The sequence below is a fragment of the Pan paniscus genome, chromosome 20, assembly GCF_029289425.2.
Source record: "Pan paniscus chromosome 20, NHGRI_mPanPan1-v2.0_pri, whole genome shotgun sequence".
NCBI lineage: Eukaryota > Metazoa > Chordata > Mammalia > Primates > Hominidae > Pan > Pan paniscus.
The window spans coordinates 17792716-17817984 of NC_073269.2; the positions used below are offsets into that span (position 1 = coordinate 17792716).

The window sequence follows — 25269 nt, forward strand, 5'->3', positions numbered from 1 at the left end:
TTTTTTTTTGAGACGGAGTCTTGCTCTGTCACCCAGGCTGGACTGCAGTGGTGCGATCTTGGATCTCTGCAACCTCTGCCTCCCAGATTCAAGCCATTCTCCTGCCTTAGCCTCCCGAGTAGCTGGGATTACAGCCGTCTGCCAACAAGCCAGGCTAACTTTAGTATTCTTTTTTCAGAGATGGGGTTTCACCATGTTGACCAGGCTGGTCTCGAACTCCTGACCTCAAGTGATCCACCCGCCTTGGCCTCCCAAAGTGCTGGAATTTCAGGTGTGAGCTACCATGCCCAGCCTTGAACAATTTTTTAAAAATCAGCTGGGAATGGTGGCTCACATCTGTAGTCCCAGCTACTCAGGAGGCTGAAGCAGGAGGATTGCTTGAGCTGGGAGGTTGAGGATGTAGTGAGCTGTGATCTTGCCACCGCACTCTAGACTGGGCAATGGAGTAAGACTCTGTCTCAAAAAAATATGTATATATATAGTGAAGGCCAAGAATCTGCATCTAAGGCTTCCAGCTCCAAGGTTCAGACACCAGGAGATAGAGGGCTGTGCTTCCAGATGCAGTTGATAAGTGGGTAGCCTTTGTTCCCCAACTAAACCTCACCTCTACCAACAACTGCCTGCATGACCCATCCTTTCTTTGAGTCTCCATCCCTTTGTGTATAAGATGAGCTGATGACTCCAACTTTGGAGGATGGCTAAGAGGACAAGAAGAACCCAGTAGAGGACCTGGAGGGAGGGAGGCCCCTCTCAGAGCCTCAGTTTCCCTTATCTATAAAATGGGTACAACATAACATGAGAAGTTGGTGCTATGGTGCATGTCCAGAGAGAGGAATGCCTCCCTCTTTACGCGGGCCCATTTCCTGGCCTGCAGGCGGCGACTGTGCCACCCTGCTGAAGAATATTGGAGCGCTGCCCGTAGAGATGGCCCGCATGTACTTTGCCGAGACAGTGCTAGCCCTGGAGTATTTGCACAACTATGGCATCGTGCACCGCGACCTCAAGCCTGACAAGTGAGCTTTGGTCTTTCCCATCACTCCCTCTGCCCCTTGGGAGGCCAGGAGGCAGAATGGATGGGCCTCATCCCTCAGATCCCCTGTGCCTACAGCCTCCTTATCACCTCCATGGGTCACATCAAGCTCACAGATTTCGGCCTCTCCAAGATGGGGCTCATGAGCCTCACCACCAACTTATATGAAGGCCACATCGAGAAGGACGCCCGAGAGTTCCTGGACAAACAGGTGTGTGTGCGGGCATGGGGGTCGCTGCGGGTGGAGTGACCCCGCAGGACCTCGGGAACCCAGGGCCTGGTGGGGGGCACAGCTCTCCCTTGAGGGCCCTCCTCTGGCTGGGGCGTGGGCTGACAGCCTGCCCCCAGGTGTGTGGGACCCCAGAGTACATCGCGCCCGAGGTCATCCTGCGTCAAGGCTACGGCAAGCCAGTGGACTGGTGGGCTATGGGGATCATCCTCTACGAGTTCCTGGTGGGCTGTGTGCCCTTCTTCGGAGACACACCAGAGGAGCTATTTGGACAGGTCATCAGTGGTACGTGGCTTTGCAGTGTACAGGGGCAGGGTGTGGTGTGCACGGAGAGATGGACAGGCTCAGGGTTCCAGGGATTTCAAAAGCGACCCCCCAGAGGATCGCTTGCACTCAGGAGGTCAAGGCTGCAGTGAGCCATGATCGTGCCACTGCACTCCAGCTGGGTGACACAGTGAGATCCTGTGTCCAAACAACAACAAAAACCGCCCCTAAGTTCCGTTTTGTTTTGCAGATGACATCCTGTGGCCCGAGGGGGATGAGGCCCTACCTACAGAGGCCCAACTCCTCATATCTAGCCTCCTGCAGACCAACCCTCTGGTCAGGCTTGGGGCAGGTAAGTCCGCCATGCAGAGGAGCTGAGGGCCCACTGATAGAGAGCAGGCCTCCAAAACCCCAGGCCCAGCCTGTGCTGTGGCCCCGGGGCGGGAGACATGGGGGGCGGGACTGGGCTGCTGGGTTGGCCATCAGCTGTGGCTGGAATCCCTTCCGTCCCAGGCGGCGCTTTTGAGGTGAAGCAGCACAGTTTCTTTCGAGACCTGGACTGGACAGGGCTGCTGAGGCAGAAGGCCGAGTTCATCCCCCACCTAGAGTCGGAAGATGACACTAGCTACTTTGACAGTGAGCTGGGACACCAGGCACGACCTGGGTCGAGGGGTGGGATCCGGGAAGAGGGACCCTGGGGTAAGTAAAGCCTGGGATAGGGCCCGGCTAAGTACCAAGATGTGATTCCTAGGTGCGAAGGTGGTATTTTGGTGGGGGCGGGGCCAAGTGGGGCGGGGCTGACATACAGGCGGGGCTCAGGCTGAAATGTAGGTAAGATCCTGAGATCGGGCTAGGTGTGGGGCGTGGCCTGGGGTGAGTTGTGAGTGTGGGCCTGGAACTGAACTAGAGAGAGGTACTAGCGCTCAGAATGGCCTGGGGTGATGCCAGGGTGCACAGCACTGTAGGTGGAGCGTGGCCTCTTTGGAGGCGGGGCTAGACGGTGCCACTGAGAATGGGGCAAGGACCTTGCCTGGGAGCGGAGCCTAAATTAAATACACTAATGAGGCAAGGGCGTGGCCTGACCTGAAGACTTGTAAACCCGGCTTGAACCAGGACTGGGCTCCTGTAGGGATGTGATATGAGGAGGAACCCCGTACCCTCAGTCACAGCCCATACCCGCTCCCCAGCCCGCTCAGACAGGTATCACCACGTGAACTCCTATGACGAGGATGACACGACGGAGGAGGAGCCCGTGGAAATCCGCCAGTTCTCTTCCTGCTCTCCGCGCTTCAGCAAGGTGGGCCAAGTCTGGGTGTGGGACAGGGCGAGACCCCAGGAGGGATGGGGCTTGGAGAGACAGTGAGAAACAGGTTCCCTGGTGCCCAAGGTCTCAGGAGCGGGAAGTTATTGATGGGGCGGGAGTCTGGAAAGTGGTAAGGCCACGCGAGAGGCAGGTTCGGGAGTCTATGGGACGGGCCTTTGGCATTGAGTGGAATCTAACAGGAATCAGGACAGTTGTGCAGATTGAGGCCATGGTGGGGCGGGGCTAGGTCTGGGTGGGGCGGGGTCAGGACGTGGGAATGAGGCCAGCAGCGAAGGCGGAGTAAAGCCCAGCGAAGTCTTGCTTTTATTTATTTATTTTTATTTTTTCTAATAACAGGCAGAGAAGCCATAGGCCTTGCTTTGAGAAGCAACTTGTAAAGGCGTGCAGGGCCTAGCCTGGGCTAAGGAGACATAAATTAAGGGGGTTGCTGGGAAGATGGGGCTGTGTAGAGAGCAGATTGGTCAGGGCATCGTCGGGGCAGAGCCTAGAATAAAACGCAGGGCCTAACTTTGTGGTGTGGGGCCTGAACTGAAGAATTGTAGGTTGGGGGATCATGCACAATTGGGCGGAGCCAGGCCTCGGAGGGTGGAGTGCGTTTTGCGGGGGATCCACTGCCAGGAAGCTGATTAGCTCCGGAGTGAAAGTGGAACCCGGGCTGGACTTGCCTCCCACCACCACCTACAGGTGTATAGCAGCATGGAGCAGCTGTCGCAGCACGAGCCCAAGACCCCAGTAGCAGCTGCAGGGAGCAGCAAGCGGGAGCCGAGCACCAAGGGCCCCGAGGAGAAGGTGGCCGGCAAGCGGGAGGGGCTGGGCGGCCTGACCCTCCGTGAGAAGACCTGGAGAGGGGGCTCTCCGGAGATGTGAGCAGGGGAATGGCGGAGTTTGGGGGCGGGGTCGACGGGGGCGTGTCTTCCATAACCACGCCCCCTCCATGCAGCAAGCGATTCTCCGCGTCCGAGGCCAGTTTCCTGGAGGGAGAGGCCAGTCCCCCGTTGGGCGCCCGCCGCCGTTTCTCGGCGCTGCTGGAGCCCAGCCGCTTCAGCGCCCCCCAAGAGGACGAGGATGAGGTCCGGCTGCGCAGGCCTCCCCGGCCCAGCTCCGACCCCGCGGGATCCCTGGATGCACGGGCCCTCAAAGAGGAGACTCAAGGGGACTCCGAGGCCAGTGAGTGCCCTATCGTGCTGCCTTCCCCAATCTTCCCCAATGTCCTACTGGTCATATAGTGAGCATCCCACGAACCTGGTGCTGTTTATGAAAGATCTCAGGTCCTACTCACATTGCAATTTGGGATTTTTTTTTTTTTTTTTTTTTTTTTTTGAGACAGAGTCTCACTCCATCACCCGGGATGGAGAGCAGTGGCGTGATCTCGGCTCACTGCAACCTCCACCTCCCAAGTTCAAGTGGTTCTCGCACCTCAGTCTCCCGAGTAGCTGGGATTACAGGCGCGCACCACTACCCCCGGCTAATTTTTGTATTTTTAGTAGAGACAGGGTTTCATCATGTTGGCAAGGCTGGTCTCGAACTCCTGACCTCAAGTGATCTGCCTTCCTTGGCCTACCAAAGTGCTGGGGTTACAGTCGTGAGCCACCACACCCAGCCCAATTTGGGATTCTTAACATTAGAAACACCCCAATACCATGGTCAGTCAGTGATACAGACCGATACAGACTATGTCTCTATATGAGGAGCAGTGAGGCATGCAGGTTACCTGCTCAGATGAAACTCACCATCCATCAGGGGTAAAAAGTGGGAAGAGCATTCCAGGCAGGGAAACAGTATGTGGGAAATCCCTGGCCTTGGACTAATTCCTAACACACCTGCTTTCTGTTGCAGCTGACCACCCACGCCCAGGTGACCTCTGCCCACCCTCGAAGGATGGGGATGCATCAGGCCCAAGGGCTACCAATGACTTGGTTCTGCGCCGGGCGCGGCACCAGCAGATGTCGGGGGATGCGGCAGTAGAGAAGAGGCCTTCTCGAACTGGGGGCAAAGTCATCAAATCAGCCTCAGCCACTGCCTTATCTGTCATGATTCCTGCAGGTAATGCTGGGCCCCACCTGGCAGGGGAGGGGCTGCCCCTCATTTGAGGCAGGACAGACCAATGAAAATGCTGCCTTTTCCCTGTCCACCGTGATTGGCTCCAGGCTGGACCAATGAGAGGCTGCTCTGCCACTGCCTTGGGAGGAGGGAGGAGCAGACACAGGGAGATGTGTATCTTCTTGGTTCTGATTTCTGACCATGGTTGTGTGTCTGTAGTGGACCCACATGGAAGTTCACCCCTTGCTAGTCCCATGTCTCCACGATCTCTGTCCTCCAACCCATCCTCACGGGACTCCTCACCCAGCCGGGACTACTCACCAGCTGTCAGTGGGCTCCGCTCCCCCATCACCATCCAGCGCTCGGGCAAGAAGTATGGCTTCACACTGCGTGCCATCCGTGTCTACATGGGTGACACGGATGTCTATAGTGTCCACCACATTGTCTGGGTGAGTACTCATGGGTGGAGTCTCCGTCACAGAGTGGAGGGTGGTGGGGAAAAGGCCCCTCCAGCTCAAACCAGTTAGCCTGGGTGAGACACCTCTGTGACCCTCTATGCCTCTTCCCTCTCTAAACCTGTTTCTTTTTTCTTTGACTTTTTTATTTTAGTCGGAGACTCACTCTGTCGCCAGGCTGGAGTGCAGTGGCAGGATCTCGGCTCACTGCAACCTCTGCCTCCTGAGTTCAAGTCATTCTCCTGCCTCAACCTTCTGAGTAGCTGGGACTACAGACGGGCGCGCGCCACCACGCCCAGCTAATTTTTGTATTTTTAGTAGAGACGGGGTTTCACCATGTTGGCTAGGATGGTCTCAATCTCTTGACCTCGTGATTCACCCACCTCGGCCTCTCAAAGTGCTGGGATTACAGGCGTGAGCCACGGTGCCTGGCCGAGACTGTTTCTTCATCTGCAAAATGGGGAGAATAGGCCAGGCGCAGTGGCTCAGGCCTGTAATCCCAGCACTTTGGGAGGCTGAGGTGGGCAGATCACTGGAGGTCAGGAGTTTGAGACTAGCCTGGCCAATATGGTGAAACCCTGTCTCTATTAAAAATACAAAAATTGGGCCGGGCGCGGTGGCTGTAATCCCGGCACTTTGGGAGGCCGAGGAGGGTGGATCATGAGATCAGGAGATTGAGACCATCCTGACTAACACGGTGAAACCCCCTCTCTACTAAAAATACAAAAAATTAGCTGGGCATGGTGGTGGGCGCCTGTAGTCCCAGCTACTTGGGAGGCTGAGGCAGGAGAATCACTTGAACCCGGGAGGCGGAGCTTGCAGTGAGCCGAGATTGGGCCACTGCACTTTAGCCTGGGCGACAGAGCAAGACACCATCTCAAAAAAAAAAAAAAAAAAAATTGGCCAGGCGCGGTGGCTCATGCCTGTAATCCCGGCACTTTGGGAGGCCGAGGTGGGTGGATCACGAGGTCAGGAGTTCGAGACCAGCCTGACCAACATGGTGAAACCCCATCTCTACTAAAAATACAAAAAAAAATTAGCCAGGCGTGGTGGTGGATGCCTGTAATCCCAGCTACTCAGGAGGCTGAGACAGGATAATCACGTGAACCCGGGAGGCGGAGCTTGCAGTGAGCCGACATCGCGCCACTGCACTCCAGCCTGGGTGACAGAGCGAGAGACTCCGTCTCAAAAAAAAAAAAAAAAATTAGCCGGAGGTAGTGGCGCATGCCTATAATCCCAGCTACTTGGGAGGCTGAGGGAGGAGAATCGCTTGAACCTGGGAGGCGGGTGTTGCAGTGAGCCAGGATCGCGCCACAGCACTCCAGCCTGGGTGACAGAGTGAGACTCCGTCCAAAAAAAAAAAAAAAAAAAAATGTGGGGGGAGGAATAATAACTATTTCACAAGGTGTTATGAGGATTCTAATGCATGCAGAGCTAAGTGTCCTGCATATAAGTTTAGGAGCTTTCCTTGTTACCAATCCCACTAACCCTGTCCCTATGGGGTGCTCTTTTCCCAGCACGTGGAGGAAGGAGGCCCAGCCCAGGAGGCAGGACTCTGTGCTGGGGACCTCATCACCCACGTGAATGGGGAGCCTGTACATGGCATGGTGCATCCTGAGGTCGTGGAGCTGATCCTTAAGGTGAGTGCAGGGAAGGAGGTACCCTGGGCTGAGGGCGGGGGAGGCCTGAGCAGCCCCTAGCAGAGCATTTTCCCGCATTCTTCCCCCAGAGTGGCAACAAGGTAGCAGTGACCACAACGCCCTTCGAAAATACCTCTATCCGCATTGGTCCCGCAAGGCGCAGCAGCTACAAGGCTAAAATGGCTCGGAGGAACAAGCGACCCTCCGCCAAGGAGGGCCAGGAGAGGTGGGCACAGCCGTAAACAGCCTGGTCTTTGAGCAGTGGGTGGAACTTAGGCGGGAGGGGCACAGATGAGGATGGAGAAGGGAAGAGCACGGGAAAGGTGGCGGGAACAAATGACCAACAAGCAAAGGGAAGAGAACAATTAAGAGGGGCTGCGGGCTGGGCGCGGTGGCTCACGCCTGTAACCCCAGCACTTTGTGAGGCCGAGGCGGGCAGATCACGAGGTCAGGAGTTTGAGACCAGCCTGGCCAATATGGTGAAACCCCATCTCTACTAAAAATACAAAAATTAGCCTGGCATGGTGGCGCTCGCCTGCAGTCCCAGCTACTTAGGAAGCTGAGGCAGAAGAATCCCTTGAACCCGGGAGGTGGATGTTGCAGTGAGCCAAGATTGTGCCACTGCACTCCAACCTGGGCAACAGAGTGAGACTCCGTCTCAAACAAACAAACAAACAAACAAAAAAAGAGGGGCTGGGATGACTCACACCTGTAATCACAGCACTTTGGGAGGCTGAGGCAGAAGGATCACTTGAGCCCAGGAGTCAAGATTAGGGGCAACATAGAGAGACCCCGTCTCTACAAAAAACTTAAAAAACTAGTTGGGTTTGGTGGCACACACCTGTGGTCTCAGCTACTTGGAGGCTGAAGTGGGAGGATTGCTTGAGCCTGGGAGGTCGAGGCTGCAGTGAGCTGTGATCTCACCACTGCAGTCCAGCTGTGACAACAGAGCTAGACTCTGTTTCAAAAAAAAAAAAAAAAAGAGGGGCTGTAAAAGTGGAAGGAGCCAAGAATGGAAGCTGTGCCAAGTTTCTAGGATCAGAGAAAAGCATTGTAGGAGGGTCTTGCACATATAGGCAGGCCCAGGAGATGTGAACTAGAAAGGGAGATGTCCAGAGACGGAGGGGGTCCAGGAGATGGTCCTATCCTGTTAGGTGTGTTTAGACAGAACTGGGAAAGGCTAGAATAAGAAATGTCTATCTGGAATGAGCATGCCAGGCAAGGTTCAGCCAACTGAAATCCTATCTTCCCTTATAGATAGGAGGAGCTAGGTGGGAGGTGGGTGGGGCCAGAAGAGTATTCTGTTTGTTTGTTTGTTTTTAGTATTCTGTTTTGATCAGTGAGTTTGGCCCAGACAAGTACAGGGATTTGGGTGAGAGGAGCCAGACGGGGTTGAGATAAGCACATTTCTTCCCACTCTTATAGGTGGGTTGTAGTGGAAGAGGAGGGACTAGAGGCAGGTGGGACCAAGTTGGTTTTGTTTGGATGTGTTTCTAGCCTGGACTGGGAGTGGCCAAAAGGTTGGGCAGGACCTGAAGTGGGAGGAGGGAGGAGCCAAGCAGCACTGAGTTAAGGGAAGTTCTGTCTTGATAGGTGGGTTGTAGTGAAAGACGGAGGGACTAGAGGGGTGGGCAGGACTAGAAGAGGTTGTTTTTGGCCGGGCGAGGTGGTTCACACCTGTAATCCCAGCACTTTGGGAGGCCGAGGTGGGTGGATCACCTGAGGTCAGGAGTTCGAGACCAGCCTGACCAACATGGTGAAACCCCATCTCTACTAAAAATACAAAAATTAGCTGGGAGTGGTGGCTCACTCCTGTAGTCCCACCTACTCAGGAGGCTACTCACAAAGCTGAAGCACGGTAATCGCTTGAACCCAGGAGGTAGAGGTTGCGGTGAGCCGAGATCGTGCCATTGCACTCCAGCCTGGGCGACAAGAGTGAAACTTCGTCTCAAAAAAAAAAAAAAAAAAAGTTTTTGTTTGGATGAGTGTTTGTAGCCAGAATTGGGAGTGGCCTAAAGTTGGGCGGGGTCTGAAGTAGGAGGAGCTAAAGGAAGTTCTATTTGATAGGTGGATTGTAGTGGAAGAGGGAGGAGCTAGAGAGGTGGGCGGGGCAGAACAGGATGGTTTTGTTTGGATGCTTGTTTCTAGCTTGGACTAGGAGTGGCCAAAGGGGGTGGGTGGGGACGGAAGTGGGAGGAGCCAAGCAGCACTGAGCTAAAGGAAGTTCTTTATCTTGATAGGTGGGTTGTAGCTGGAGAGGGAAGGGCCAGAAGGGGTGGGTGGTTACCGTTATGAGGCCGTGAAATGGGAGGAGCCCTGAGCTCTGGCGTCCAGGTCAAGGACGCTTGGCCCCCTCCCTGTCCCGCAGCAAGAAGCGCAGCTCCCTCTTCCGGAAGATCACGAAGCAGTCGAACCTGCTGCATACTAGCCGCTCGCTGTCGTCGCTGAACCGCTCGCTGTCATCCAGCGATAGTCTCCCGGGCTCGCCTACGCACGGGCTGCCGGCGCGCTCGCCCACGCACAGCTACCGCTCCACGCCTGACTCCGCCTACCTAGGTATTACCTCCTGCACCTGCGCGGGGACCGAGCAGCGCGGGGTGGCCTGGCTGGTGCTTGGGCTGTACTCACTCGCTTCACCTCCCGTCTCCCGCAGGCGCCTCATCCCAGAGCAGCTCCCCAGCATCGAGCACGCCCAACTCGCCTGCGTCGTCGGCGTCGCACCACATTCGGCCCAGCACGCTGCACGGACTGTCGCCAAAGCTCCATCGCCAGTACCGCTCTGCGCGATGCAAGTCGGCCGGCAACATCCCTCTATCGCCGCTGGCACACACGCCGTCCCCCACGCAGGCGTCACCGCCGCCACTGCCGGGCCACACGGTGGGCAGCTCGCACACTACGCAGAGCTTCCCGGCCAAACTGCACTCATCGCCTCCCGTCGTGCGCCCGCGCCCCAAGAGTGCCGAGCCCCCTCGCTCGCCGCTCCTCAAGCGCGTGCAGTCGGCCGAGAAGCTGGGAGCCTCCTTGAGTGCGGACAAGAAGGGCGCGCTGCGCAAACACAGCCTCGAGGTGGGCCACCCGGATTTCCGCAAGGACTTCCATGGCGAGCTGGCGCTGCATAGCCTTGCCGAGTCCGACGGTGAGACGCCCCCAGTCGAGGGCCTTGGCGCGCCCCGGCAGGTCGCCGTCCGCCGCCTGGGCCGACAGGAGTCACCTTTGAGCCTGGGCGCGGACCCGTTGCTGCCCGAGGGTGCCTCCAGGCCACCAGTGTCGAGCAAGGAGAAGGAATCCCCGGGGGGCGCCGAGGCGTGCACCCCACCCCGCGCGACGACCCCCGGTGGCCGGACCCTGGAGCGGGACGTCGGCTGCACGCGGCATCAGAGCGTGCAGACGGAGGATGGCACTGGCGGGATGGCCAGGGCTGTGGCCAAGGCGGCGCTGAGCCCGGTGCAGGAACACGAGACAGGCCGGCGCAGCAGCTCTGGCGAGGCGGGCACACCCCTGGTACCCATTGTCGTAGAGCCTGCGCGGCCCGGGGCTAAGGCTGTGGTGCCTCAGCCTCTGGGCGCGGACTCCAAGGGGTTGCAGGAACCCGCACCTCTGGCGCCTTCCGTGCCCGAGGCCTCCCGGGGCCGGGAGCGCTGGGTGTTGGAGGTGGTGGAGGAGCGCACCACGCTGAGCGGGCCTCGCTCCAAGCCTGCCTCCCCAAAGCTCTCCCCGGAGCCCCAGACACCCTCCCTAGCCCCAGCGAAGTGCAGTGCACCCAGCAGTGCAGTGACCCCAGTCCCACCCGCATCCCTCTTGGGCTCGGGCACCAAGCCTCAAGTGGGGCTGACCTCCCGGTGCCCTGCTGAAGCTGTGCCCCCAGCAGGCCTGACCAAAAAAGGAATGTCCAGTCCCGCACCCCCGGGACCATAGCCAAGGGGGGCATCGGCCCCGCGCTGTACAGCCTCCTGTATACATATGTACACATATAAATAAAGTGCGTCCGTGCTGCGTGAGTTTTCTGGGGCTCACTCCTCTCCAGGCAAGGCGAGACATCACACGACCCCACCCCCATACCCAGGTGCTTTTTGGGAGGTGGGACTCCAGTTCTGGTTACCATGGAGAGTGGAGGGAATTTTGGATAGACACCTCCTGTGGTCCCACTTCTGGTCTCACCTCTGCACCAACTGCCCCCAAACCTTTAGGGGGAGAATTGAAGCTGCGATGCTCTTGTGTCCCAGCGCCCACCTGAAGAAAATGTTAACAGCCTTGTCCACCAATTTCCATTTATTTACTCCTCAACAATCCTGATGGCAGGTATTATGTTTCCCATTTTGCAGACAGGTAGACTGTGTCACAGAGCGGTTAAGGCACACAATCAAGGTCATACAGCTAGGAAGGGGATGAACTGGGATTCAAAATCAAGTCCAAACTGGTTCCTGAGCCCTTAGATTTTTTTTTTTTTTTTTTTTTTTTTTTGATACAGAGTCTCATTCTGTCACCCAGGCTGAAGTGCCGTGGTGTTAGCTCATGACAACCTCTGCCTCCCGAGTTCAAGCGATTCTCCTGCCTCAGCCTCCCGAGTAGCTAGGACCACAGACGCGTGCCACCATGTCTGGCTAATTTTTAAATATTTTTAATGGATATGGGGTTTCACCATGTTGGCCAGGCTGGTCTCGAACTCCTGACCTCAAGTGATCCGTCCATCTCAGCCTCCCAAAGTGCTGGGGTTACAGATGTGAGCCACTGTGCCCGCCCGCCCCCCGCCCCCCACCCCCCCATTTTTTTTGAAACAGAGTCTTGCTATGTGACCCAGGTTGGCGTAATCATAGTTCACTGTGACCATGATCTCCCTGGTTCAATCGATCCTCTGGCTTCAGTGGCTGGGACTACAGGCATTTATCACCGTGCCCAGCTAACTTTTTTTAAGTTCTAGTAGAGATGTGGTCTCACTATGTAGCCCAGGCTGGTCTCAAATTCCTGAGTTCAAGTGATCCTCCCTCCTTGGCTTCCCAAAGTGCTGGGATTACATACGTGAGCCACTGCACCTGGCCATAAGGGTTAGATCTTATAAGCTCTGCTGGGCTTCCTGGCCATGCCATTACAGGGCTGGTAGTTCTTCACCAGCGGCTGGAAGGCTTTCCAGAGGGCTGGCAGCTGGGCACACAGTGTGCCCCCACCCCGTTGCTCCTCTCCCTGGTTCCGATTCATGTCACCCACACAGGTCCAGGGCCCTTTTGGGGACACGCACCATTTGGAGTGGTCCTCTGTGCTGTTGAAGCTTGGGCCGGCTGGTCCAGGGAAAGCTATCTGATTCACATTCAGAACCTGCCAGATATCCGAGCAGTTAGAGGGCAGGATGCCTACAGTTTTGTGCCAGAACTGGACCTGCAGGTTGGTACCAAGGGCTGCTGCCAACCAGCCAGAGTACAGGTCTGCAAAGGATGGAGAGAGGGCACAGGTAGGGTCAGGGCCACTGCTAGGGAGTCCCTAGTCCACTTCCCCTCTCTCAGCTCAGTTTCCATATTTCCTTTTTTTTTTTTTTTTGACATGGAGTCTTGCTCTGTCGCCCAGGCTAGAGTGCATTGGTGCAATCTAGGCTCATTGCAACCTCTGCCTCCGAGGTTCAAGTGATTCTCCTGCCTCAGCCTTCTGAGTAGCTGGGACTACAGGCATGCACAACCATACCCGGCTAATTTTTTAATAAAGAGGGGTTTCACCATGTTGACCAGGCTGCTCTCAAACTCCTGATCTCAAGCAATCCGCCCACCTCGGTCTCCCAAAATGCTGGGACTACAGGTGTGTGTCACCGCGCCCTGCCACAGTTTCCATATTTCTGAGCTCAGTTGTGAATTCCCAGCCCTGGGAATGATGACATTAATATTAATTTCCCTTCCCAAATTTGTTTTTGAGACAGAGTCTCACTCTGTCGCCCAGGCTGGAGTACAGTGGTACAATCTTGGCACACTGCAACCTCTGCCTCCTGGTTTCAAGCGATTCTCATGCCTCAGCCTCCTGAGTAGCTGGGATTACAGGTGCCCGCCACCACACCCGGCTAATTTTTGTAGTTTTAGTAGAGACGGGGTTTCACCATGTTGGCCAGGCTGGTCTCAAACTCCTGACCATGTAATCAGCCGGCGCCCTCCACCATGCCCAGATAATTTTTGTATTTTTAGTAGAGATGGAGTTTCACCATGTTGGCCAGACTGGTCTTGAACTCCTGGGCTCAAGTGACCCATCCGCCTTGGTCTCCCAAAATGTTGGGATTACAGGTGAGCCACCGTGTCCGGCCCTGAGTGTTTTTAATTAATTAACTTATTTATTTTGAGACTGGGTCTCATTCTGACACCCCTGCTGGAGTGCAGTGGCAGCATCATGACTCACTTGCAGCCTCGACCTCCTGGGCTCAAGCTATTCTCCCACCTCAGCCTCCTGAGTAGCGGGGACTACACGTGTGTGCCACTATGCCCCACTAATTAAATTTTTTTTTGTAGAGATGGGGTCCCGCTATGTTGTCCAGGCTGGTCTCAAACTCCTGGGCTCAAGCGATCCTCCTGCCTCGACTGGGATTACAGGTGTGAGCCACTGTGCCTGGCCTATTTATTTGTATTTATTTATTTATTTATTTATTTATTTATTTATTTTGAGACACAGTCTCACTCTGTCACCCAGGCTGGAGTGCAGTGGCACTATCTCGACTCACTGCAAGCTCCACCTTCCGGGTTCACGCCATTCTCCTGCCTCAGCCTCCCGAGTAACTGGGACTACAGGTGCCCACCACCACGCCCGGCTAATTTTTGCACTTTTAGTAGAGACAGGGTTTCACCGTGTTAGCCAGGATGGTCTCGATCTCCTGACCTCGTGATCTGCCCACCTCAGCCTCCCAAAGTGCTGGGATTACAGGCATGAGCCACTGCGCCCAGCCTATTTATTTATTTTTAAATAAAGACAGGGTCTTGCTCTGTCACCCAGGCTGGAGTGCAGTGGAGTCATCATAGCTCACTGCAGTCTGAAACTCTGGGCTCAATTTATCCTCCTGCCTCAGCCTCCCAAATTGCCTGGCTAATTTTTAATTTTGTAGAGATGAGGTCTTGCTATGTTTCCCAGGCTTGTCTTGGATGCCTGTCTTCAAATGATCCTCCTGCCTCAGCCTCCTAAGTAACTGGGATTACAGGAGTGAGGCACCACCTCTGGCACCCAAATGACTTACAGGCACCACTTCATTCACAATTTTTTAAGTAGATGTCAGTATCCCCATTTTTCAGATGAGTAGACCAAGGCTCAGGTGAAATTATACATCACACAGCAAGAACCCAGGTTTTGAACCCAGGTCTGTTCACTGATCCTGTGATTATAGCTCCCAAACAGACCTGGTCTCTACCGCTGACTCGAACTCAGCCATGGCCACACCAGTCACCCTGTCTGCAGAGAAGGAGATCTCCAACCCTCAACCTTGAGACTCACCATCTCCAAATTTGCTGAACTTGGCAAAGCTCTGGAAAACAGCCCCGGCCTGGGATGTGAGTGTGATGCTGCTGTTCCAGGGTTCTTGGCTAACGTGGTGGCCCTTGACCACATTCTCCAAGTCGGGGAATTCCTGGGCAAAGATCCCTTCCAGCTGGTAGTTATAGACCCAGGGGTAGGTGTAGGTCAGCTGCTTGCCTGGAGGACAAGGGGAGGAGGAAATGCAAGATCGTTCCAGGTTCTGGTCAGTAAACCCAGGACTCATCCTGTGTCCCTGACTCGACTTACCAATCTTCGAGAACTGAGCGAAGGGAAAAGACACACAGAGCAGGGTCTGCCCGTAGGTACAGGCGCTATGAGGCCAGCTGTATGCAGCAGAGGAGGCCAGTGGCGGGAAGTTAGGTACACTGTGGACCAGCCAGAAGCCCCCATCGTGGTCAAGGAGCAGGACACCTGGACCAAAAGAAGGCATTAGGGGAGGTCGGGCGCAGTGGCTCACGCCTGTAATCCCAGCACTTTGGGAGACCGAGACACACAGATCACCTGAGGTCAGGAGTTAGAAATCAGCCTGGCCAACATGGCGAAACCCCATCTCTACTAAAAATACAAAAATTAGCTGAGCGTGGTGGTGGACGCCTGTAATCCCAGCTACTCAGGAGGCTGAGGCAGGAGAATCGCTTGAACCTGGGAGGTGGAGGTTGCAGTGAGCTGAGATCCACCACTGCACTCCAGCCTGGGCCACAGAGCAAAATTTCATCTCAAACATAAGTAAGTAAGTAAGTAAATAAATAAATAAATAAAAATTTAAAAAAAAGAAGGCAGGCCCCGCGCAGTGTAATCCCAGCACTTTGGGAAGCTGAGGAGGGTGGATCACCTGAGGTCGGGAGTTCAAGACCAGCCTGGCCAACATGGAGAAACCTCATCACTACTAAAAATACAACATTAGCCGGGCATGGTGGTGCATGCCTGTAATCCCAGCTACTAGGGAGGCTGATGCAGGAGAATCACTTGAACCCAGGAGGCGGAGGTTGCAGTGAGCCGAGATTGCACCATTGCACTCCAGCCTGGGTAACAAGAGCAAAACTCCTTCTCAAAAAAAAAAAAAAAAAAAAAAAAGGCAATTAGAGGGTATTGCTCCAGGCCTCCGAGCAAGCCCATCTGCAACCAGGAACACCCTCAGTTTGCAGCGGGCTTAGAGAGGGTGCCAGCAGTGTTAGAACCACCGCTGAGCTCAGTTTTTGCAGGCATAAATTCTTATAGTCCAGAATAACGCCAAGAGTAATGTAAGGTAGGGAAACAGGCCAGGTGTGGCGGCTCATGCCGGTAATCACAGCACATTAAGAGGCCAAGGTGGGTGGATTGCTTGAACCAGGACTTCGAGACCAGCCTGGGCAACATGGCAAAAGCCCACTCTACAAAAATACAAAAAGTAGGCCAGGTGTGGTGGCTCACGCCTGTAATCCCAGCACTTTGGGAGGCCAAGGCAGGTGGATCACCTGAGGTCAGGAGTTCGAGATCAGCCTGTCCAACCTGGTAAAACCCCATCTCTACTAAAAAATACAAAATTTAGCCGGGCATGGTGGCACACACCTGTAATCCCAGCTACTCCAGAGGCTGAGGCAGAAGAATCGCTTGAACTGGGGAGACGGAGATTGCAGTGAGCTGAGATTGCGCCACCGAACTCCAGCCTGGGTGATGGAGAGAGAGTGCCGCAAAAAAAAAAAAAAAAAAAAAAAAAAGCCAGGCGTGGTGGGGGGTACCGGCAGGCCCAATACTTGGGAGGCTGAGGTAGGAGGATCACCTGAGCCCTGGGAGGTCAAGGCTGCAGTGAGCTGTGATACTGCACTCCAGCCTAGGTGACTGGGTGAGACCTTGTCTAAAAGAAAATAAAATGGGGGAAATAGATGCCCAAGGTCTGACAGGGGAGATCTCCCACCCCGCTATGGAGGTCAGGGGTTAGCTTGGAAAAATGCATAGGAACTCGGCTGGGCAGGGTGGCTCATTCCTGTAATCCCAGCACTTTGGGAGGCCAAGGCGGGTAGATCACTTGAGGTAGATCACAGGAGTTCGAGACCAGCCTGGCCAACATGGTGAAACCTCGTCTGTACTAAAAATATAAAAATTAGCCTGGTGTGATGGTGCGCCTTTAATACCAGCTACTTGGGAGGCTGAGACAGGAGAATTGCTTCAACCCCAGAGGCAGAGATTGCAGTGAGCCAAGATTGTGCCACTGCACTCCAGCTTGGGTGACAGAGCGAACTCCCACCGTCTCAAAAACAAAGAAAAAAAAAGTTGGAGGGAATAGATGCCCAGGTTCTGACAGTGCAGATCTCCCCGACCACCCCATGCACGTCAGGGGTTACCTTGGAAAAATGGGACCCGAGTCTCTCCCCAGCCCCCAATCCAGGCCTCACCCTTAGTGTGCCCACGCATGGAAGAGTCCTGAGCCTTGCTGGGTTGAGGCGGTTGGTCATTGTAGAGCAGGAAGGCGAGCTGGGGGCGGATAAACGGAGGCAACGTGAAATTCCTCCCAGGCAGGGCAGCCCTAGAGTTTCGCCCCTAGTTGGCCCGGGGCCCCCTTCACCTGGCTGGTGTTGCTCCGGTACAGCGGCTGCAGGCTTCGGCCCACGGCCCGCTCCGGGCTGTTGATGAGTCCCCTGCCGTCCCGCCAGCCTCCGGAGCTCTCGTCCAGATACTTGTACTGCAGCCCTCTCTGCGCCGCCTCCCCGGACCCTCTAAGAGCTGGCAGCTTGTAGACCACGAACCTGGAGGTCGGAGAATGCACAGAAATAGGAGAGAGGGAAGAGAAGGCACCCCAGGGTTCCCCGAGGAGGTAGCCATCCCGGTTGAGTGACCCCAGCCGGACCCCGGGGCGATGGTAGGCCCCCCGCTGCGCACTCACCAGTCTACAGGCTGCCCGGAGTCCCCGTAGCAGGTCAGGGCCCCGGCGGGGACGCACAGCAGCGCTGCCAGCAGCAGCGGGATCATCGCTGCTATGGGGCTGAGATCCAGGAATCTGTGTCGGGACTGCGGGGCGCTGGGTTACAACAGAGGCCAGGACTGGCACCTGGCGCCTTTCACTTCCCTAAACTTGCCTGGGAACTGGGGCGGGGACATCACGAGGGTACAGACTCCTCCCCCGAGACGCGATGCTGCGTTTTGGAGAGGCAAAAGGCAACGCTGAGTCTGCCTAGACCACGCCCACGACGGGCCCGGCGCTCCAGCGTCTCCTGGAGCCTGGCCACCGTTCCTTTTCGTGGTAGCTAATCCCAGCCCACGCTCTTCTGTCTGACCCAACTCCCGCCTGGGTTTCTGGATCAGGCACAAGTTTGTATTTTATTTTTTATTCCAGCCCTACAACCTGGGTCCAACTCTTGTGACCTTTGTTCTTCCTCCTTTTTTTTTTTTTTTTTTTTTGAGACGGAGTTTCACTCTTGTCGCCCAGGCTGGAGTGCAATGGCACGATCTCGGTTCACTGCAACCTCCGCCTTCCTGATTAAAGCGATTATCCTGCCTCAGCCTCCCGAGTAGCTGGGATTACAGGCGCCCGACACCACGCCCGGCTAATTTTTGTAGTTTTAGTAGAGACGGGGTTTTTCCATGTTGACTAGGCTGGTCTCGAACTCCTGACCTCGTGATCCACCAGCCTCGGCCCCCGAAAGTGCCAAGATTGCAGAAGTGAGCCACTGCGCCCCTTAAGAAGCGTTTGTGTTCCAGTGGATCTTCCCCTTTTTCTTTCTTTTTTTTTTCCTTCCTTTTTTTTTTTTTTTTTTTTTTCTGGACAATATCTCGCTCTGTTGCCCAGGCCGGAGTGCAGTGGCGCAATCTTGGCTCACTGCAACCTCTGCCTCCCCAGCTCAAGTGATCCTCTCACCTCAGCCTCCCGAGTAGCTGGGATCACGGGCACATGCCACTATGCCCAGCTAATTTTTGTAGTTTTTTTTTTTGAAACACGGTTTCACCATGTGGCTCAGGCTGAACTCCTGAGCTCAAGGGATCCACCTGTCTTGCCTCCCAAAGTGATGGTATTACAGGCATGTAATCCACCCCACCCAGACTCTCCTTTTTCATTCTGCACGTTTTCTCCAGGATCCCCTGAGCTAGCAAAGAGGTGACTGTATGTTTGTTTTTTGTCGTTTTGAGACAGGATAATGGTTTCTCACCCAGGCTGGAATGCAGTGACTCCATCACAGTTCACTGCAGCCTCAACCTACTGGGCTCAAGAGATCCTCCCAGGTAGCTGGTACTACAGGCCTGTGCCACCACACCCAGATAATTGTTCATTGCAGGGATGAGGGTCTCACTATGTTGCCCAGGCTGCTCTGGAACTCCTGGGTTCAAGTGATTCTCCCACCTCAGCCTCAAAGGATCATGGCAGGGCAAAGGGCTATGGGAATCTGAGTACTGGCTTGAAACTGCCTTTGCAAAAATTATGACAGAAAATTATGTCAGTGAAAGAGCTCTGACCTAACCAACTCCATCTTGCCTTTAATCTCCAAACTGCCCTTGCTTGGTCATTCCTGGAGTGGGGCCAAGCTAACTTTTTTTTTTTTTTTTGACACGTTGTCTCACTCTGTCGCCCAGGCTGGAGTCCAGTGGTGTGATCTCAGCTCACTGCAACATCCGCCTCCTAGGTTCAAGCAATCCTCCTGCCTCAGCTTCCTGAGTAGCTGGGATTACAGGCATGTGCCACATGCCCAGCTAATTTCTGTATTTTTGGTAGAGACTGGGTTTCGCCATTTTTGGTAGAGACGGGGTTTCACCTTGGGGCTCAGGCTGGTGTCGAACTCCTGGGCCCAAGTGATCTGCCCGCCTCGGCCTGCCAAATTGCTGGGATTAAAGAGGGAGCCACCATGCCTGGCCCCAAGCTAATTTTGGGAGGAATTTAGTTTATAGCTTAAATGATAATAGCCCTTCCCCAAACTAAACTGCCTTTGTAGAAATAATGAAAGGGCACTAGGTTAGGAGGATGAGAGGAGCCTGAATTCTGCTAAAATGTAGGTGTAGTAGTTAAATTATGACCAGCCATTTTTCCGGCCGGGTGCGGTGCCTCACGCCTGTAATCCCAGCACTTTGAGAGGCCGAGGCTGGCAGATTACCTGAGGTCAGGATTTCGAAACCAGCCTGGCCGGCATTTCGAAACCCCGTCTCTTCTAAAAATACAAAAATTAGCCCGGCATGGTGGCATGTGCCTGTAATCCTAGCTACCTGGTAGGCTGACACAGGAGAATAACTTGAACCCAGGAGGCAGAGGTTGCAGTGAGCCAAGATGGAACCACTGCACTCCAGCCTGGGCAAGAGCAAGACTCCGTCTCAAAAACAAAAACAAAGATGGCCAGCCATTATTCTGGAGGTCACAAGGTTTGCAACTTCCCCAGTTATTTCTGCAAATAACATGACTATTGCAAAACCTAATGCTGGCCTTTTTAGATGTCTTTTTAGGCTTTTTGCATATCTGACAACTGGACGACTCCACCCAGACTAGCAACTCTATGGTCCCCACCCAGAAGCTGACTCAGCAACTGTTTTCCACAGCTCCAGGATTGCATCAAGGCACCCATTCCCTAGCCCTCCTGCCCACCAAACTGTTCTTGAATAACCCTAGCCTCTGAATTTTCAGGTAGGCTGATTCAAGTAATAAAACTCCCATCTCCCATTTAGCTGGCTGTATGTGGATTAAACTCTCTCTATTGCAATCCCTCTGTCTCGATAAATTGGCTCTATCTGGACAGTGGGCAAGATGAACCCCCTGGGCAGTCATAGGCTGTGAACTCTTAAATCCAGGGAGATGTTTGCTGTCAATGTCCGCAGGGTTCAAGGCAGAAGAAAAGGACAGTGTAGCCTGAACTGGGTGGGAAAAGAGAGGACAGCAAGGCCTCCAGTGCCCAAGGGGGCTTGTTGGAGTTGAGGGGTGTCACTGTAGTTTAGGAGATGAGGGCGTGTAAGGCCCTCTAATATGACCTCTAGGTTTACAGCCTCCTGCCATCTTCCAGCCTCCAAAACCCAAAAATTCAGGCCAGCGCTGAAGCTTTATCTGGGAGGGGCATTTTTATAGGACCCATAACCATTGACAGTTAATATCAGCCACAATAAGGGACCTTCAGGAGCCGCTTTCTAGACCCAGGGTCTCTGGGAAGCCTCATCCCACACCCTCTCCTGCTGTCCAGGGCCATCTGGGAGCTGGTCTGAGTGTCCACTGAGTCCGTTTATTTGGCGGTCTGTCTCACTGGGTTTGCACGACAGTTTGGACATCTCTGTGTGGCTCCCTGTGGCTGAAGGCTTGTCGGATTTTCCGTAAGAGGCTCCCCCAGGGCTGTCTATGGGTCCGTGTTTGATATTTGGGTGGATCTTTGGGAACGCGAGTCCAGGAGAGGGTCCATTCGTGGGAAAACCACCCAGCATTGTGTCACGCGCGTCCGTGTGAAGAGACCACCGAACAGGCTTCTTGTCCCATCCCCAGTCCCTAGGAGAGTCCAAGTGCCAGGGCAGGGCTCAAAGGTGGCGCTTCATGTGCAAGGCCAGGTGGTCAGAGCGCGAAAAAGCACGTGGGCAGAGCTGGCAGCGGAAGGGGCGCTGCCCCGTGTGTTTCCGGTAGTGGCGGGTCAGCTCGTCCGAGCGCGCGAATCTCCAGCCGCAGCCTTCCCACGTGCAGGCGTATGGCTTCTCCCCTAGGGTACAAGGAAGCCATAAGCGCCACTGTCTGCCCAGTCATGTCCCCGGGTCCCCTGCATCTGGCCACACCCCTTTACTCAGCCTGGGCTGGGACTAGGATGAACAAAGTGAGGCCCCTAGGGCACAAAATTTAAGGAGGCACTCACTCTCAGAGGCCAGCCAAGTGCAAGTCCCGCCCTCTGCAACCCTTCTTCCCGTGTAACTACAGCGGGCGCCGCGCCCTGTCTCATGTCCGGGGCCCCGCCCCCTCACCTGTGTGCGTGCGCAGATGCGCCTTCAGGTGGGAGCTCTTGGTGTAGCTCTTGCCGCAACCCGGGTGCGCGCACGTGTGCGCTGCCTGCCTCTTGCGCGCCCACGAACGTCGGCCGCGCTTGGATGGCGCGGTCTCGGCTATCACACCTGGATCCTCTGCAGTCCCCCCGAGTCCAGTGCCCACCGTCCCGGGTCCCAAACAACTCAGGAAGGAGGGGGACGTGGCGGGACCGGGCGCGGGTCCCTGGAGCCCGCGGAAGAGCTGGAAGTGCCCTTGGTACTGAGGCGCCGGGTACATCGCGGGGTACCCGGACAGTAGCCCGTAGGGGGCGCCCGACGCCGCAGGCACTGAAAGCCCGGTCCGCGGGAAGTAGCCACCCGAGGAGCCGGCGCCGGGCCCCGGGTACACCGGTTGCAGCGCCAGCGCCTTGGGCTCGGGGGCCGGGGCTGGAGCCAGGGCTGGGCCCACGAAGGCGTCGGGAGCCCGGGCTCGCAGGGCAGGGCGCACCCACCCCGAGTGATCCTCCGAACCCAAAAGCCCAGCCACCAGCCCCGGGCCGCCAGCATATGCGCCCAGAGTCTCGGGCGGCGGCGGATATTGCGCCCCGGGGGCCTCGCTGGGCGCCAGAGCGCAGGTCTGGGGCGCGCCACCGGGCTCCGGGCCCGAGAAGTTGGTGAGGAGGAGATCCAGGTCCCAGGTGGCGTCCGCGCCCCTCTCATCGTCCTCCTCCTCCCCGGGCTGGTCCTCAGACTTCACGTGGAGGGGCGGCTCCGTGGGGTCAGGAGGACCCGGGCCCATGTCCTGCGCCTCTTCGGAGCGCCACCACTGCGGGAGGGAGCAGGCAGCTCGAGGTTCGGTGGACACTGGGGTGCCCCGCCCAGGGACATCGCGGGCTGGACACTCTGACGCAGAGGCTTTGGAAAGGGGTCTTGTTTGCCTGTCTGTCTGTCCCACTTCCCCAACACTGCCCCTCTAACCGCCCCTCTCCCCGCTCCCCCCCAGCTCCAGGGACAGAAACCGATCAGGTCTGGCTGGAGACAGGAGATAAGACTTCCACTATCTGGAACCACACTCGGGGATGGGGGAAGGGGTAGCAGAGCTGCTGGAGATGGAAAACTGGCAGGGGACGGGGGAGAGGATGCCAGCCTTGACTTAGTTTTCCCCCAGAACATCCCTCTCCTTCCCTGTCTCCCAAAACAAGATTAATTCCGAAATTTTGGATGTCCCCCAGACACACTCATCATTTCCCGCTGATATCTGGAAGATTGTCTGTGAGCCTAGATCTCGTTCCTTTTTTTTTTTTTTTTTTTTCTTGAGATAGGGTCTTACTCTTTTGCCCAGGCTGGAGTGCAGTGGTGCAGCTCACTGTATCCTTAATCTCCTGGGCTCTAATGATCCTCCTGCATCAGCCTACGGAGTACCTGGGACTACAGGCACACGCCCCCATGCCTGGCCTAATGTTTTTGGTATTTTTTGTAGAGATAGGGTTTCACCATGTTGCCCAGGCTACCTTCCTTTTCTATTACCGAAATAGATCACACTTAGAACCTCAAACCCCTAGACCACCCTCCTCACCCCCTGCCAGACTAAGCTGAGATCTCCTCTCCTGGACTGAGTGTACCTCAGTCCTGGTTAAGTCTCTTGATTTCAGGTCAAGATGCAGGTCTGGACCCCAAGATCTGTGACTGTGGCCCTGGATTCCAGCCAGCCCACCTAGACCCCACCTTCTAGGCCCCACCTTGAGGAAGTCATCCTGTGTGTCCGGGAAGGGGCCCAGGGCAGTCAGTGTGCTGATGGAGGGCAAGGCGGTCTCGGCTGTGGCCATGGCTGGCTGGTGCCCACCCTGGGCCTCAAGCCTCCTCTTCCTCGGCTGCCTCGTGAACTCTGAGGCTGTGATAGCCCCTTCGAGGGCTCCTCTCTGTCCTTAGCTGATTGGCTGCAGCCTCTGATAAGGCGAGGCAAGGCAAGGCGGCGGGGGAGGCACTGTTTCTGGGGCACAAACTTCACGTTGGCCTGTCTGGGGCTGGGGTTAAAGACTAACCCTGTGTCCAAAGCCAAGTCAAATATCAAGGGTTGGGGGGTTCAGGGTTTGAGGGTCCAGGTGCTGGGTAAAAACAGACATTGGGTCTCCAAAGGAGGAGAGACTTGGGGGTCTTCCCTCAGTTAACTTTCCTGGAAAAGGCAGAAAGGGTATTCTGGGAAGAAGCTGTGGGACCCCCTGTCCCCCTGATTGAGGCTCCGCAGCCCTCTCCCTCCTCAGTAAACAGCAACAACCGTGCCGATGGCGGGACTTGGCACAAGCTCCCCGCCAAGCATTATCAGACACCCCAGATGTTGGAGGCTGCTATCAGGTGGGGGCCCAGGCCAGCTAGAGCTCTGTCCTCTGGTGAAGGGGAGGGCTGGGGGTTGAGTCTTCAAATTAGCCTGGCATTCAATTTGCCTGGGTTGGGACCTCCCAGGGTCTCAGCCATGCAGCAGGAGGAAGCCCCTGCCAACTGACCCACCATTGTCTACTGGGGACCCTTGGGTGGCACTGCATGGGACTGCATGGAGGCTGGTTCAGTGCCAGCTGCTTTAGTGCGATGGGGGCAGCCAAGGGAAAAGTGACCCTCTCTCCTCCTGGGTGGGATAGGACCGTTGGATCAAGCCACAGGCAGTACCTGGCCTGCAGGAGACCAGTGCCCTGGCTCTGGGCCTGGCTGCTCCTTGATTCTGCCCAACATGAGGAGAGGATCTGAGTTTCTACAACAGGAACCTCCACTCTGGTGCCCTGGGAGCCTGGGAAGGGCACATGGATACGTATTACAGACACATAACTCATAGTCACTCATTGGAAGACTGAGGCAGGAGGATCACTTGATGCCAGGATTTCAAGACCAGCCTGGGCAACATAAAACCTATCTCTCCAACAAAAAGCTGTGAGTGGTGGTGCATGCCCATAGTCCCAGCTACTCATGAGGCTGAGGTGGGAGGATTGCCTGAGCCCAGGAGGTCGGGACTGCACTGAACTATAATCACACCACTGCAGTCCAGCCTGGGGCACAGAAAGCAAGACCCCGTCGCTGGAAAAAAAAAAAAAAAGTTGGGTGGCCATCTTTATTCCTGGCAGATCAACCTGGGTGACACAAACAAAAACAAGGCCAGGTGCGGTGGTTCACACCTGTAACCCCAGCACTTTGGGAAGCCAAGGTGGGGAGATCACTTGAGGTCAGGAGTTCGAGACCAGACTGGCCAACAGGATGAAGCCCTCTCTCTGCTAAAAATACAAAAATTAGCTGGGCATTGTGGCACATGCTTGTAATCCCAGCTATTTGGGAGGCTGAGCTGGAGAATTGGTTGAAACTTGGAGGCATGGGGCCAGGCGCAGTAGCTCACGCTAGTAATCCCAGCACTTTGGGAGGCCGAGGCAGGCAGATCACCTGAGGCCAGGAGTTCGAGACAAACCTGGCCAACACAGTGAAACCCTGTCTACTAAAAATATAAAAATAGGCCGGGGATGGTGGCACACGCCTCTAATCCCAGGTACCCGGGAGGCTGAGGCACAAGAATCACTTGAGCCTGGGAGGCAGAGGTTGCAGTGAGCCAAGATCATGCCACTGCACTCCAGCCTGGGCTACAGAGTGAGACTCTGTCTCTAAAAAACAAAAACAAAACAGGCTTGGAGCAGTGAGTAGTGGCTCATGCCTGCAGTCCCAGCACTTTGGGAGGCCAAGGTAGGAGGAATGCTCGAGCCCAGGAGTTCAAGACCAGCTTGGGCAACATAGCGAGATCCCGTCTCTAAAAACAAAAACCAAAACAAAGTTACTCACAGGACCATGCAATTACATAATGACATGAGTTCCTGTTCCCTCAGTCACACAGATCATATAATCCGTGCACATATAATTGTGTGTCTGTCTATGTATATGGACTATGC

General features: G+C 55.4%; 3 protein-coding genes across 5 annotated transcripts in view; 1 reads left to right on the forward strand and 2 right to left on the reverse strand.

The window, feature by feature from the left end:
* The window catches only part of MAST1 (microtubule associated serine/threonine kinase 1), a 41111-nt gene extending 30131 nt beyond the window's left edge, over nt 1-10980 (forward strand). For all 3 annotated transcript variants that reach the window (XM_034946328.3, XM_008967668.5, XM_008967667.4), the window contains 14 exons: nt 875-1013; nt 1109-1241; nt 1379-1544; nt 1774-1875; nt 2037-2159; nt 2711-2820; nt 3532-3710; nt 3788-4014; nt 4684-4890; nt 5107-5336; nt 6860-6982; nt 7072-7208; nt 9351-9538; nt 9636-10980. In XM_034946328.3, the coding sequence (XP_034802219.3) occupies nt 875-1013; nt 1109-1241; nt 1379-1544; nt 1774-1875; nt 2037-2159; nt 2711-2820; nt 3532-3710; nt 3788-4014; nt 4684-4890; nt 5107-5336; nt 6860-6982; nt 7072-7208; nt 9351-9538; nt 9636-10897 (3326 nt within the window). In that variant the 3' untranslated portion in view covers nt 10898-10980. The remainder of the gene's footprint in view (nt 1-874; nt 1014-1108; nt 1242-1378; nt 1545-1773; nt 1876-2036; nt 2160-2710; nt 2821-3531; nt 3711-3787; nt 4015-4683; nt 4891-5106; nt 5337-6859; nt 6983-7071; nt 7209-9350; nt 9539-9635) is intronic.
* Nucleotides 10981-11236: 256 nt separating this feature from the next.
* Nucleotides 11237-18481, reverse strand: DNASE2 (deoxyribonuclease 2, lysosomal). The gene is made up of 6 exons (XM_003814825.6): nt 17331-18481; nt 17013-17193; nt 16843-16921; nt 14717-14881; nt 14429-14626; nt 11237-12399 (listed from the first exon to the last, which is right to left on the reverse strand). The coding sequence occupies exons 1-6, from the start codon at nt 17414-17416 to the stop codon at nt 12026-12028; spliced, it is 1083 nt and encodes a 360-aa protein (XP_003814873.1). The 5' UTR covers nt 17417-18481; the 3' UTR covers nt 11237-12025.
* Nucleotides 18482-20288: 1807 nt separating this feature from the next.
* Nucleotides 20289-23566, reverse strand: KLF1 (KLF transcription factor 1). The gene is made up of 3 exons (XM_003814829.3): nt 23092-23566; nt 21353-22178; nt 20289-21096 (listed from the first exon to the last, which is right to left on the reverse strand). Exons 1-3 carry the CDS (start codon nt 23176-23178, stop codon nt 20921-20923), a joined length of 1089 nt encoding a protein of 362 aa, XP_003814877.1. The 5' UTR covers nt 23179-23566; the 3' UTR covers nt 20289-20920.
* Nucleotides 23567-25269: the final 1703 nt, after the last annotated feature.

Coding starts and splice junctions, on each gene's coding strand:
- DNASE2 (XM_003814825.6), bottom strand. CDS start 17,416: ATGATCCCGCTGCTGCTGGCAGCGCTGCTGTGCGTCCCCGCCGGGGCC. Junction 17,194..17,330: donor TCCGGGCAGCCTGTAGACTG/GTGAGTGCGCAG, acceptor TCCGACCTCCAG/GTTCGTGGTCTACAAGCTGC. Junction 14,627..14,716: donor CGCTCAGTTCTCGAAGATTG/GTAAGTCGAGTC, acceptor CTTGTCCTCCAG/GCAAGCAGCTGACCTACACC.
- KLF1 (XM_003814829.3), bottom strand. CDS start 23,178: ATGGCCACAGCCGAGACCGCCTTGCCCTCCATCAGCACACTGACTGCC. Junction 22,179..23,091: donor CACAGGATGACTTCCTCAAG/GTGGGGCCTAGA, acceptor TCCCTCCCGCAG/TGGTGGCGCTCCGAAGAGGC. Junction 21,097..21,352: donor GCATCTGCGCACGCACACAG/GTGAGGGGGCGG, acceptor CTTGTACCCTAG/GGGAGAAGCCATACGCCTGC.